The following is a 12,939-nucleotide window of genomic DNA, read 5'->3' as shown; positions in this document are numbered from 1 at the left end:
GGAGGGGAGGGGAGGGGAGGGGAGGGGGCGGTGGGCGGGGCCGCGCGCGGGGCCGAATGCGGCGCGAGGGGCGGCGGGCGGCGGGCGGCGGGAGGGAGGGGGCGTGGCGCCGCGCGCTCCCCTCGCCCCCCCCGCCCCCGCCCCCGCCCCGGTGTTGTTGTCTCCTTACGGCCGGGCCCGGCGGCTCTCGCGAGATCGGCGTTGGCGCCGTGACCTCCATGTGAGAGCGGCGGCGCCTGGTAAACACTCCCCGGGGCTGCGGGATGGCTCCCGGCGGCGCCCGTTAGAGCCGGCCGCGGCCCTTCCCGCCTGCCCCCGCCCCGCCCCGCCTCGCCTCGCCTCGCCTCCGGGGCCCCGCGGCGCGGCCCAGCGGGGGGCGGAGGGGGTCGCCGCGCCGCCCCTCGCCTCGCCTCGCCCCTCGGAGCGGGGACGGCGGCCCGGCGGGCGGGGAGCCTCGCGCCCGCTCGGCGGGATTCAAACCCCCTGCCCCGCCGAGCCGAACAAAGGGCGGGGGGAGCGCCCGGCCCCCGCCGCTGCTCCCTCGCACGCCGCGGAGCGCGGGAGAGAGCCCCCGGTGCCGCCTCGGCAGCCCGCCCGCAGCCGGCCCGGCCCGCCGGAGGGAGCGCGCCATGTGGATCCAGGTGCGCACCATCGACGGCACCGAGACGCAGACCATCGACGACCTGAGCCGCCTGACCAAGATCGAGTGCCTGCGGGAGAAGATCCAGGAGACCTTCCGCGTCAGCCCCGACCGGCAGCGCCTCTTCTATCGGGGCAAGCAGGTGAGGCGGAGCCGCCCCCAGCCGGGCGGGGACCGGGGGCTCTTTGTGCGGCCGGGGGCCGGGACCCCGTGCCCTCCCCCGGCTTTTGTTCGCCCCGGTCCCGCCGGGCCTGACAGGACGCCCCGAGGCGCGCCGCGTGTTTGTGTGGTTTCTGTTATTTTTTTTTTTTTTTCTTTTCACGTTTATTTATTTTCGCTGGTTCCGTGCCCCCGCCACGCGCCCGCCGTTCCCCCCGCGGCCGGGCGGGTGCCGGGAGGCCCCTTTGTGTTTTTGTTTTCCCACCTGAGCCGCGGGAGGCTCCTCCCCCGCCCGCCGTCCCCGCCGCACCTCGCTGACAGGGCGCCGGGCCGGGCAGCCCCGCCGGCACCGAGGGGCTGGGAGGACCAACGGCCGCCCTCGACGCCTCCCCGGCGGTGCCCGGGGCAGGCGGGGGGGACGCGGGCACGGCTTCGTGGCGGGCGGTTCCCCCCCCCCCCGCCGCCCCACGGGCGCCGTCCCGTCAGCGCCCGGCCGGCCCCTCCCCGCGGCGGGTTAACGGTTCTCGGTGCCCGGCCGTTGTGCGCCCCTCCCCGCGGGGCGCGTCACGTGACCGCGCGGCCGGGGGGGGGGGGGGGAGTGTGGGGGGTGCCCGCCGGCCGTTACTTTGCGCGGGCCGGAGCCGCCGCGGTCCCGAGGCGCGGCCCCGCCTGGTGTGTTTGGGGCTGGGGGGGCGATGCCCGGAGCGGCTCCCCGGGACAGGCGACGCGGACCCGAGGCGGTGGGATTTCTGCCGTGAAGCTGATGTGCGGCTGTACGAATAAAAAGTAACAAACCACAGAACAAAAAATTTCCCTTAGCTGTGACCAGGAGGTGAGCGTGAGCGCGGAGGTGCGGAGCCTGCCTTCTGGACCAAGCCCATGACGAATGAGTAGATTTTGTGTTACGCTGACTGGCAAGAGGGAGCGTGTGTGAGGATGGTGTGTGTCCAAAACCGTTACAGGCAACCCGCTGCCCCTGTGGGGGGGCCGAATCGAGGCACATCGGTCTTGAAGTTGTGTAACTTGCTTACATTTGTGCTGCACCAGTGTATCTCTTCCAGTGCAGGGACTGCTGCGGAAGACAAAGAGTACCTGAGAAGAGGGGAAGATGGACCTGCAGTGAATTGTGCTTTTCTCTGTAGTCCATGAGTGGTCAGGCTAACTAGCTTGAACACTTAATGTCGACAAATGTCTTTCTGAAAACGGAGAATAGTGAAGTATGGCTGCATGAGCAGCGTTTCTTCATTTAGTGCTTAGTTTATCGAGGCTGGGATGCAGTTGGGGTGGTATTCGCTAAAGAGGTTTTTTTTTTCAGTAGCTTCACTAATTCAGCAACCATTTATGTCCATTTTCTTGCAGCTACCATAATTAATTCTGAAGTTTCCTTGATGGTTATGGATTGCTTTTTCTGATCCCGTGGTGCTAGTAAGTAGAAAAAAGGTCAGAAGAATTGTTCTTGAACAAGTAAAACTGAATGTAGAGAGAGACCTGAGGAGAGGAAAATGTAAACAATTGCAACTCTTTCAGGGATATGATAAAATCAGGAAAAAAGGGGATATTTGAATTAAATGTGAGGTGAACAGAAAGCAGTAAATTGATGTAAACAATGTGGAAAAACTAGGAAGATTCCTTCATCTGTGGGGGGAAAAAAATGAAAAAAGTCATCTAGTCCACACTTCCTTTTCTTATCCGTTCTGCACTCAGTGTGGTTAAATCTTTGCAGTCTGCTAGTAGAGCTGTGGTCCTGCTACTGAGCCGTGCTTACTCTAGTCTCTCCGTGACTTTGTAAATACTTTGATCTTTCAAGTGCTGGGTGTAGGCAGACTGGCGAAATAACTGTGTTTCTTCTAAAAATGGGAGGTGTATGAGGTAATAGGGATATAGAAACCTAAATAAGTCCCAGTTTATGGGCTGAATATCTACAACTCCATGGCATCAAAGAGTGAACCAGAGTAGTGTTATTCTGTAACTTTGTTTGCTTGGTCTTGTGGGTACATCGTGGACTCTGAGGATTCATTTTCCACAGAGCTAAATAACTGTCAGCCAGAGAAATAAAGTCATTCTGTAACTTCAGGTAGAATTTCCTTAGGAAAGGGGACAGAAGCATATGCATAGTTCTTTGCTGTGGTGCAATAACCTAAAAAACTCACAAGTTACAATGCATCATGTGGAGCCTCTCTGTCAGAACATGAAGACGAGGCAGTTTGACTATTGGCAGCGTGATGTCTGTCTGTCCTAATTAGAAAACCTATGTAGCACTTTTTAATGAGGATAGTAAGTTTGCAGTGTTCATTAAGAAAAGTGAAAGAGATATCAGAGTAGATGAATTCTTGGCATCTTGACCTAACAGGGCAGACTTTCAGCAGGACCAAGTAATAATCGTTAGTAGGATTCCTAGACTTCAATAATAATGCTGGAAAAATTGAGTGGTAAAAATATTTTGAGGTTTAAGTTTGGAAACTTGCCAGAAAACTTAAGGTTATGCAGAGAACCACAGGAGTACGACTACAAACTCAGGTTTTGTCTATAACTGAGTATGAACAACACTGCTGTGTTTTAGCAATATGTATTCTTTTTGGGATGTAAAAAATAACTTTGTTGGCTTCTTTCATTATCCTCTCTCACCCTGTTGGAATTTAGATTTGGTGAAAACTTGAAAATGGCTATTGTTGCAGAAACCATCGCCTCAGGTGGCTCTGCCATGGTGTTTACTGGAGTCAAGGTGTAAGAGCGTTGGAGCACAGACGTTTCTTCCTGGTGTATGTACGAGGCAGTGCGGTGGGTTATCTTCGACTGGTTGCTGGGTGCAAACCAAGCTGCTCTCCCACTGCCTCTCCTCAGCAAGGTGGAGGGGAAGAAAATGTAATGCAAAAAAACTTGTAGGTTGAGATAAGGAGAGGGAGATTGTTCATGAATTAACATAACAGGCAAAACAGACTTGGCTTGTGGAAGATCAATTTATTGCCAGTTGATAATGAAGTAGTGCAGTGAGAACTGGGGGGGAAAAAAAGAGCTAATTAACACCTTCCCCTTTTCTTTCCAGGGTCAGCTTCAGTCTTGGTTCTTCTACTTCCTACCCCTACGTTGGCCAGTGCAGAGGGATACGAAATGAGGGGGGCTGTGGTCAGTCCATAATGCTTAGTGTCTGCCACTCTTCCCCACCTCCAACATGGGATCCATCCCATGGGATACAGTCCTGCGCAACTGCTGCAATGAGGGTCCTTCCCACAGGCTGCAGTTCTTCCAGAACTGTTTTCCAGCATGGGTTCTTCCCATGTGGTGCAGTCCTTTAGGAACAGACTGCCCCAGTTTGTATCCTCCCACCACCATGGGCTGCAGTTCCTGCCAGGCCTCCTGCTCCACTGTGGACTCTTCTCCACATGCTGCAGCTTCTGCCAGGAGCCTGCTCCCTGCATAGGCTCTCTACAGGCTGCAGCTTCCTTAAGGCCACATCCATGGCTGTGATGTGAGGTTTTCCAGGGGCTGCAGTGTGGAGATCTACTCCAACACAGCCCTCTATGGGGTGCGGGGGGAGCAACCTCTGTATCGTGGTCCTCTTCACGGTCCCCTTCCTTCTCCTCTGACCCTGGTGTCTATAGGGCTCTTTCTCTTGCATTTTCTCACTTTTCTCTTGCAACTGTTGTGCAGCATTTCTAAAATATTTCTTAAACATGTTATCCCAGAGGCACAACCGGTGTTGCTCATTGTATCAACTTTGGCCAGTGGCAGCTCCCTTTCGGAGCCTTCTGGAACTGTCTGTATCCAACCAACATGGGAGCAATTCCTGGTCAAGTCTCACAGAGGCTACCACCCCTGCAGTCCCCCTACTGCCAAAACCTTGTCACAAACCCAATACAAGCAGTGACAGAAGTTGCTTGTTAGGTTGATGATCTTGTTGGTGAGGAAGGTGCTTCAGGTCTGTTTCATGGACGACTGAAATGAGCAAGTGGAAGTGGGAATATTGAAGCTATTCAATTTCTTGATGTCAGACTGAAATTGAAGTAAGAGAAAATCAGGTTTACTTCATTAGAAGAAATTCAACTCTGTTCTTCTGCACAGAAAAGTGTGGTAGCACGCATCTTGCTCCCTACCTGTACACTATTAAGTACAGTTTTTCAAGTCATTGAGATACCAAAGTGCTTTTTTGTTTCTGCAAACTTAACTTAAAAGATTGAGGGATAGTAGGAGTGGAGGAGCTTTAGTCTTGCATGTGAGCCTGCTTGCGATAAAGCAGCCTCAGTGAAACATGCAGTTAAAATCTGGCAGTAGGACATGGGGTTTACCTATAGCCTTTCCTACATAAGACATCTTTAACTTCTGCTGACCTGGACTGACAAGTGAGCAGTGGATAGAATCTCATGAGAGTTTAAGCTTCAGGTTTTGTGAACTGTGTGTCTAAAGGCTTCTTAAATGCTAACAGCTTGGGTAAATTTCCAGAAGGATAGAAAAGCATTATTTGTTGAGTTTTGCCCCAAAGAATGGGAGTGCCAAACCTATTCATAAAACAATCGAGTTTCTTAATGCAATTTCTTCCCAGCTTTATTTTGTTTGGAAAATTGTAAACACTTTCAGCTGAAGCTGTCCAAAACCCATCTGCCTGAGGCAGAATTTGGGTGTGAGAAATCTTCAATTTGAGAATTTAGCTTTATATGTTGGAGGAATAATTTGATGCCTTAGAAAGGGAGTGATATGCCATTCTTCGATGAGGCTGGTAGTAAGTAGCTCTGTAGCTTGATAAAGGACTGCATTCTGGGGTCTTTGGGACACATATGGTCAGGCAGCATTCAAAAATTCCTGAAACATTCATGCAGTATACTTCAAATTTACTTGGCAGTAAGTTTGGTTGCCCTATTAATATTTTTTTTGGCTGTAGAAATTTTTTACTGAAACTGACTTCTTGTTACCTTATTGAAGTTACTAATGCAACTTACCAGTCCCTAGTATCATTAACTTCATTCAAAGCACTAAAACAAGCTGAAGGCAATGCTGAATTACATGTAGAAGAAGAGTACTTTATACTAACTTGTATGTGTGACTTCAGTATTAGGAAACTGGAAAAAAACATATTTCCTGTACGAAATGGCAACTAGCTTGAAGGCTGTGTTTTGTGGCTTGTGTATTCATGTAACCTAATTATGTTAGTTAAGCACTTGTGCTTTTCTTAACTTAATGTGGATACTCCTGCAAACAGTATTTAAAAAAAAAAAAAGCAAGACTGACAACTGGATGGTAAGGATTGCCTGCCAGTGATGAAATGCGATCAAATGTTGATATCACTTATGAGAGAATTCACTTTAAATGCTCAAAAGTGGATGTACATGCCTAGTCATTTAATTACGTTTGCATAACTGCCCTGATATACTAGGGTCTTACATTATTATTATTACTATTTTTAGATTTTTGTTGATTACAGAAGGTTCAGATAATAACCAGTTCTTCATTACAGGTATCCTTACAAGCTGCAAATAGTCATTTGCTCCCCCTGGCACCACTGTTGCTGAACTTCAGTTGCCTGTGCTATAGAAGTCCATACCATCATACAGGAGGTACTTGACAACTCTAATCAGCACAGAGATGGATGAGTCTTTCCATGCTTCTAAGGATTTCAATACAGCTTTATATTTTTGGTGTATGTGTTTATTACAAGTGTCAGGTAATCCTTCAATATCACACAGAAGACACCATGAACTTTTATTTTCCTAATTAGAAGACTCCTGGGGACTGTGGAAGAAAACTTGCTGCTGTAACTTCATCTTCCAGCTAGAAATTAATGAGCAAATGTTCCTTTAGTGGGATTGAGAGTTGCTTCTGAGAAGAAAACATAAAAACATCCAGTCTAAATTAACCATTTTTTTGTATCTCACCCAGTGATAAAGGAAGAAATAATCTTCAAAACCTGAAGTTCTTATTTAAAAATTTAACTTCAGAAGAGTTGCAGAGATTAACCTGGTAAAATCATTGATTGAGACTGAGAATGGCTGCCTTCACCTTGATCTTCTGATTAAGTCAAGAAATCTTTTCTGACAGCTATCAGCTATTCTCATGTTTGCAATAATCTTTACACTGGAATCTTTTCTGGATTATAGTTAGTCCAAATGAAAAGGTAAAATGCATTGGTACCACCTGCACACTCTGCATATCATTTTGTAGTAATGGTATTAAAAAAACTTCGGTTGGAGACTGTGGCCTTAAGCTGTAGGCTTCTATACTTATTTTTAGTTACAGTACTTCAGGAAAATAGTAAAATGCTTCTTAAAGTTAGTTGTGTTGATTGAGTACCAAGGTGACTAATGCACATTTTATTGTGGTGTATCTACCGAGATTGATGTGTAGTTACAGACAATGTCAGCAACAGGAATCTGCCTTTTTTTCCTAGATTGTGTGGCTTTGTGTAGCATATCAGACTTCCTCTTGTGTATGGAGTTGAGCAAACAGTGTATTTACACTTTGTGCTGTGATTTAAACTAACTGGTTGACGCTAATTCTAAAAAAAGCCTAAAGTATTTGAAGTTTCCACAGTCTGCCCCTGTAGGAGTTCCTTGTGCTGTGTGCTTTCTGATGAGTATTGTGGAGTCTAAGACAGTGGTACCTTTCAAGATTGATTTGTTGAGTGAGGCATTTGATATCGAGTATTATGACCACTTTTCCTTGAGTCAAGGGCAGATCATTGGCTGTTCCATTAAAACACTTAAGCAGTCAAAGCAGGTGTGCTCTGGTTTAGAAACTTATTCATGTGGACTTCCTGATGTGATTTTTTTTATTTTTGGTGGCTTAGTGGTCTTGTTTTCAAACATTCCTATAGGTTACTCTGAAAAATCATTCTCTTGGCAAGAAGAGTGACAGAGTCTGATTTGGGGCATCTTAAAACGATAATATTTTGTTCGGTTATTGTTTTTAAAAATGTTATGATCTGCCTGTCTTCTGTTCTAGAGATACGGATCTAGAGTCTGTCAGAACTTCCTTGTCCAGATATTTCACCTATTCATTCTATTGTGATTTCATTACTCTAAAGAGTGTTAAGAGAAAGTAAACAGGACAGAATGATTATCTTTTTTTTATTGACTAGTAAATTCTCCTTGAAATGAGGGAGTGATCAGCCATGTGCATCTGTTTATTTTTAATAGCAAGTTACTAAGTCCAAACTATCAAATAAAAAGTTGCCGTGAATATTTTAGAGCATAGTCAAGACTAGTACTGGTAATGAAACTGTAAATTAAAGTCTTTCTAATGATGAGTGAAAAAATTGTAGAGTCTCAAATACGTTTCTACTTGGTCTCTGCTTTTGTTGAGGAGCTTGTCAGAGAGAGTGAAGGACGTAACGCTGTGATGTGGATCTCCTAGAGTTTAACTGGCATTTCTTCCTCAGCAAGGTTAAGGTTACTTAATTTTTAGGAAAGTAAAGTTCTGTTACAGTTAATTTTTGTATGAGACTGATAGGTGTTGCTGTTTGCCTTCTGTTAGGATCTTTGCTAAGGATCTGGGCAGCACTGAGGATGGGAGAGAAACAAAATCAGGAGTGCCACGGAGAAAACAGTAGGAACAGGATCTTCTTATGTCTGCAAGGCATTTATGCCAAAGCTTTGTTTAAAATGTGGGGCTACTGTAATCAAACCAACACTTCCAAAACTGTCTTCTGGGGGCATGTGATAAGGAGTCATCTACAGTTGTGGCTTACAGTCTTTGCTTAAAGATATTTGCATGTCGTTATTTTCCCTTTTATTCTTACTATTATGGGCTGTCTGAGAAGAATTTCCTTGTGCAGAGCTAGGAATGCCTTCCTGAACTCAAAAATCACTGATGACTTAAATGTCACATAGCAGCAGAACTGTCCCATGTGCAAGAGTAACAGAGAGAGCAGCCTGTATGGAACATCTGCTATTGAAACTAGAGTTACTTGAAGTGGATCTCCTGGAGTTGCCAAAACTTTTAAAACAGTGTGTATTAAATTTTCTAATTCATATAAAGATAGCAACATTTTTGTGGTTGGCTAAATTCATTTTTATTTAGCTTTTTTTCCAATTTGCAGTTAAGACAGCTGTACTTCCTTGGGGAACAGTGCAAGTATACAGTTGTTTTAAAAACCTCACATTGGGCCTTAGTACTGAATGTTGTTAATATGTGAACTTAAAAATCTTGTAAACCTATATCATTTTCTTCACATACGAGATAGTCCAGCTGTAGGCTACAGTTTATCATCTGGAATAAAAAAAATATTGTTCAGGTTATTTTGCTTATGTTTTCAAAGCTGAAAAACTAAGCACACTTTACAAATAGTAGAAGTCCATGAGTTAAGTGTCAGACATTGTAATTTTCTAGATGTGGGTTGGTACCATTGGTCCAAAACTCACTGTTCTGAATTTGAATTTTCAGTTTGGCTTTTCATTATTCGAAATTGGTTTGAGATATCTTTGAATCCTTCTGTAAAAACACTAAGCAGAATTCAGGGTTCCAGCAGACTTCTTCCATGCAGGAACAGAAAAGTCTTAAAAGACTTAAAGACTTAAAATAACTGAAATTCTAGATTTCTTCTTTATTTGCCTTCAGTGATTACCTGAAAGTTCTAGGTTCTTCTGATTATTCAGACTAACTTAGCCTCTGGGTACCTCCTTTATACAACCTTTAAACAAGTTTTTCTGCTGAACTTTATGTGGAAACAATTTACCCTTATGCATTTCCTATTACAGAAATCTGCAGGGTGCATTTAACACCAGTGCAGAACAAAAGATTGATGTCACTTTTCAACTTTCTACATCAGTTGAAGAGATCTGCTGCATTCCATACAGTTTCTTTCATCTTTATTGCTAGATCTTGGCACTGTTCTAGTTCTTGGAAAGCATCAGAAGCATCAGAAGATGCTCAGAAACACACTTCCATAAATGACTAAAGATCCTGATTTCCAAATGGAGTGACTGAATTTAGGTGACGTAGGAACTTACCCTCTTTGATCATGCTGTAGAATAAAAACAGTAGGTAATGTGTTCTAAGAAGAATGATTACATGCTTTCTTGAGAGTTCTCTGTGCATGCTGCGTAACCCCAAATGAGCTGTGTTTCTGCAGGGACTTGTAGACAAATTAATGTATTAATTGTTGAATTACTTGTGGGGTGCTTTTTTCCCAAGTAATGTAGTATAGTGTACTCTGTATGATCATTTGTGTTTGTAAGTGCAATTTCTACAAGCCGTTAAAGTAATTTATGGCCTGATGTTACAAGGCGTAGTTCTAACAGTGATAGTGGGTAAGTATCAGTTCTACTGTTGCCTTGCTACAGCTACTTGTATATTAGCATAAGCACAGTCTTGTCTTACTTCTAAGTATTTATAACAACCCTCTGCAGAAGTGTTCTGAAACTGATAGTCTCTATAGCACTTAAACTAGGTTTGAAGGATGTAATCTGTTTCTGTACTTATGGATATTTATTATATAGAAAGAGTGTTAGCAGACACAGTAAATCTAACTGACGCTTCATTCCAAACATGTTAATCAGGCCTTACAGGATTTTGAAAGAGTCAGTCATTAAGAGGAAGAAAAACTGAAAGTGGCAACATTTACTGCTAAAGAAACAAACACTTCTTAATGGCTGTAGTGTCAGAAGAGCTGGCAAAATAATTAAAATCTTCATAAAGTTGTCTATTTTTTTTGCTTTTTTTACATGTTTTAATGACCTACTAAGATACTGTAACTGAGATAGAGTGTGACTATCTGGTATTTGCCTCATTTCTTTTGCTTGTCACTTGTACTTACGAGCTTGAGAATAACAAGTGTCCGTAAATGCTTAGTCAATGATAATATAAAAATGTGTAATGTTTTCATTTAATATATACATACAGGCAAACATATAGAGGCAAATGTATTATTCCTGTTAGTATATTTATGCAGCAGGATGGTATGAACTTTATATTTGTATAAATAAGGATTGTTAAAAGTGAACATACCATAAAGCTGACTGGGGGAGTGGTTGTTTGGCACCTATTTTCACAAATTGCTGTAATATTTTTGAAGATATTTTTCTGCCTTCCTGCATTGAATATGTAACCTGTCTATGAGGTAGCCTGAGACTCAATTCAGTAATGCATTAATGTATTTTGATACCATAGTAAGTCAAGGCTTGCTGGTAGTTAGAGGTGTGTGTCCTGTAGTTGTGTGTGTTTTTTGTTCCTTTTTTATTAGTGGTGTTTTGTTAAGAAATACTGTATTCCGGGATGGATTTAAAATGTCAGTTGTGTATAGAAAAAAAGATATCATGTATTTGTTCTGCTTTTGTATCTTTGTCCCTTCGTCCTCTTACTTGTCAATATACTGCAGATGTGCTGATAGTGTTAAGTCCTGCATTTTCTACATCTGATAGTACTTTAATATAATTTGAAAAGTTGTCTTACAGTGCATGGCCATTGTGGAACAGAATAGGAAATATTCTGTCTGGAGAGTGATGTGTTGCATTCCTGATTCCTTGCTGTAGTAGTCTGAGGATAGAAACTTACTAGTGAAAATCCCATTGTTACATGAAAATCAGTATAGTATCAGCAATTCAAGAATCAGTACCTTATAATTCTTCTTTCATTTAGTTGTGGCATGGAGTTCTTTAAACACTGGTTGTTTTCCAGCATTGTTACTCTTCAGCTTTCAATGGTCACTGATGCAGTAGTGCTGGGTATAGGTATGCTCGTAGATACACACGTTCGTTTTATTGTTAGTCAGATTGCATGCAAACTTGATTTTACTGGTTAGGTTTTTTCTCCACTCTGTCACCAGAAGAAGGCAATGATTCAGTCATTGACTTGGTCTAAATTTATACCTTTGCTGATATTCTAGGAACATGTTTTTATTCATAGTGTAAACAGATGCTCTTTCCCTGACTATCACTTTGCCAAACACCACATCCTGCCTCATTACAAGTCTGCTTATACTAATCTTATCTCTTGTTACTTTGCTTTCAGACAAACATGACATCACTAGTTATGATGTCTAATAATCTGTAGTCATAAAGTATTCCTGAAAAGAAGACTGATTAAAAAAAAAAAACCAAACGAATCGACTGCTTGGGCAGAGAATAGAATACTAATTCACTGCAGTCATCAGTTTAGTCTAACCGTTTAGCTCATGTTAATCACAGCTGACTTCTTTGATCCCCATGAAGGAATGGATTGCCTGTGTATTGTGGTTAGTGTGTGGATCACTAGAGAAGGCTGTTTCTCGTTCAAGACCTAGGGATGTGTGGGTTTCTGAACACATTAAATATAACTATACCCAGACAGACTTACTTAGTCAAGTCTTCTCCTTTCTTTGCCCCTTTCTTACGTTAATAGGGAAGATTTGGTTGTGGACCAGAGATACAAATTAATCTGAGTCGTAACTGATAAGTAGATCAGATACTAGACATGCCACTTTTAACCTGTGTTAACACTGGTTATGTAGTTACGGCAGAATATCCAGGCTGTTCAGATTAGATCTTCACTGACTTGGCTTTAGACTTTAAACTGCAGCACCCCAAAATGCTTATTTTCTCTCAGCCTACACATGGCATGTCCTGAGAGAATGGCAACAAAGACAGCATTTATTTGTTCCATGTGTGTGTTGGCTCTATACCTCCAGTCCACCCAGAGCAAGGTAACTTACTCATGACTGCATTAGCTTTCAGAAGGTTTCCTTACAGTATAGGATTCTGGAAATCATGTACTGGCACATTTATCAGTTTGTCTGGTCCAATTGGAACAATCAAGATGAAGCAGAAGTTCCATTGTCTTGTATAGTATCTGGTTTATTTATTATTTCTGAAGCAGTCTAGTTTGCGGAAGTACTAGTGTTGTTTTTAATTATACAATTTTGCACTACAATTTAAAGTAAGGCATTTTAAAACAACAACAAAAAATCATCTGCAGGGAGATTAAGTCTTCAAGGTGGGCCTAGAGTTAGTGTTCAGAAGCAGTAGCAGCTCCAGCAATGCACTGAAATGTGTATTTTTTCACCTCTGAGATATATTAATGCAAGGTGGTTATTTGTCTTTGTTTTGGGTTTATGTGTATTTTGAATTCAAGAATTCTGTTTTTTTTTTTACCATAAAGTTCTGGTGTTGTGAAAAGCCTGTAAATCTGGATTGTCATAAGGCTGCAAGAACACTTGTGTTCCTTTTCTTAAAGAGTTA

General features: G+C 43.4%; 1 protein-coding gene across 5 annotated transcripts in view; it reads left to right on the top strand.

The window, feature by feature from the left end:
• Positions 1 to 185: 185 nt before the first annotated feature.
• Positions 186 to 12,939, top strand: part of UHRF2 (ubiquitin like with PHD and ring finger domains 2) — an 84,837-nt gene continuing 72,083 nt past the window's right edge. For 2 of the 5 annotated variants that reach the window (XM_083816592.1, XM_083816591.1), the window contains exon 1: positions 186 to 782. In XM_083816592.1, the coding sequence (XP_083672718.1) occupies positions 630 to 782 (153 nt within the window). In that variant the 5' untranslated portion in view covers positions 186 to 629. Of the gene's footprint in view, positions 783 to 2,159; positions 2,225 to 2,270; positions 6,346 to 6,667; positions 6,903 to 12,939 lie in introns of those variants that run through there. The other 3 variants (XM_083816595.1, XM_083816594.1, XM_083816593.1) reach the window with 3 other exon arrangements.

The sequence above is a fragment of the Anser anser genome (assembly GCF_964211835.1).
Source record: "Anser anser genome assembly, chromosome: Z".
NCBI lineage: Eukaryota > Metazoa > Chordata > Aves > Anseriformes > Anatidae > Anser > Anser anser.
Note: the sequence above shows the minus strand (reverse complement) of the source record. Positions and strands in the feature narration are given on the sequence as shown.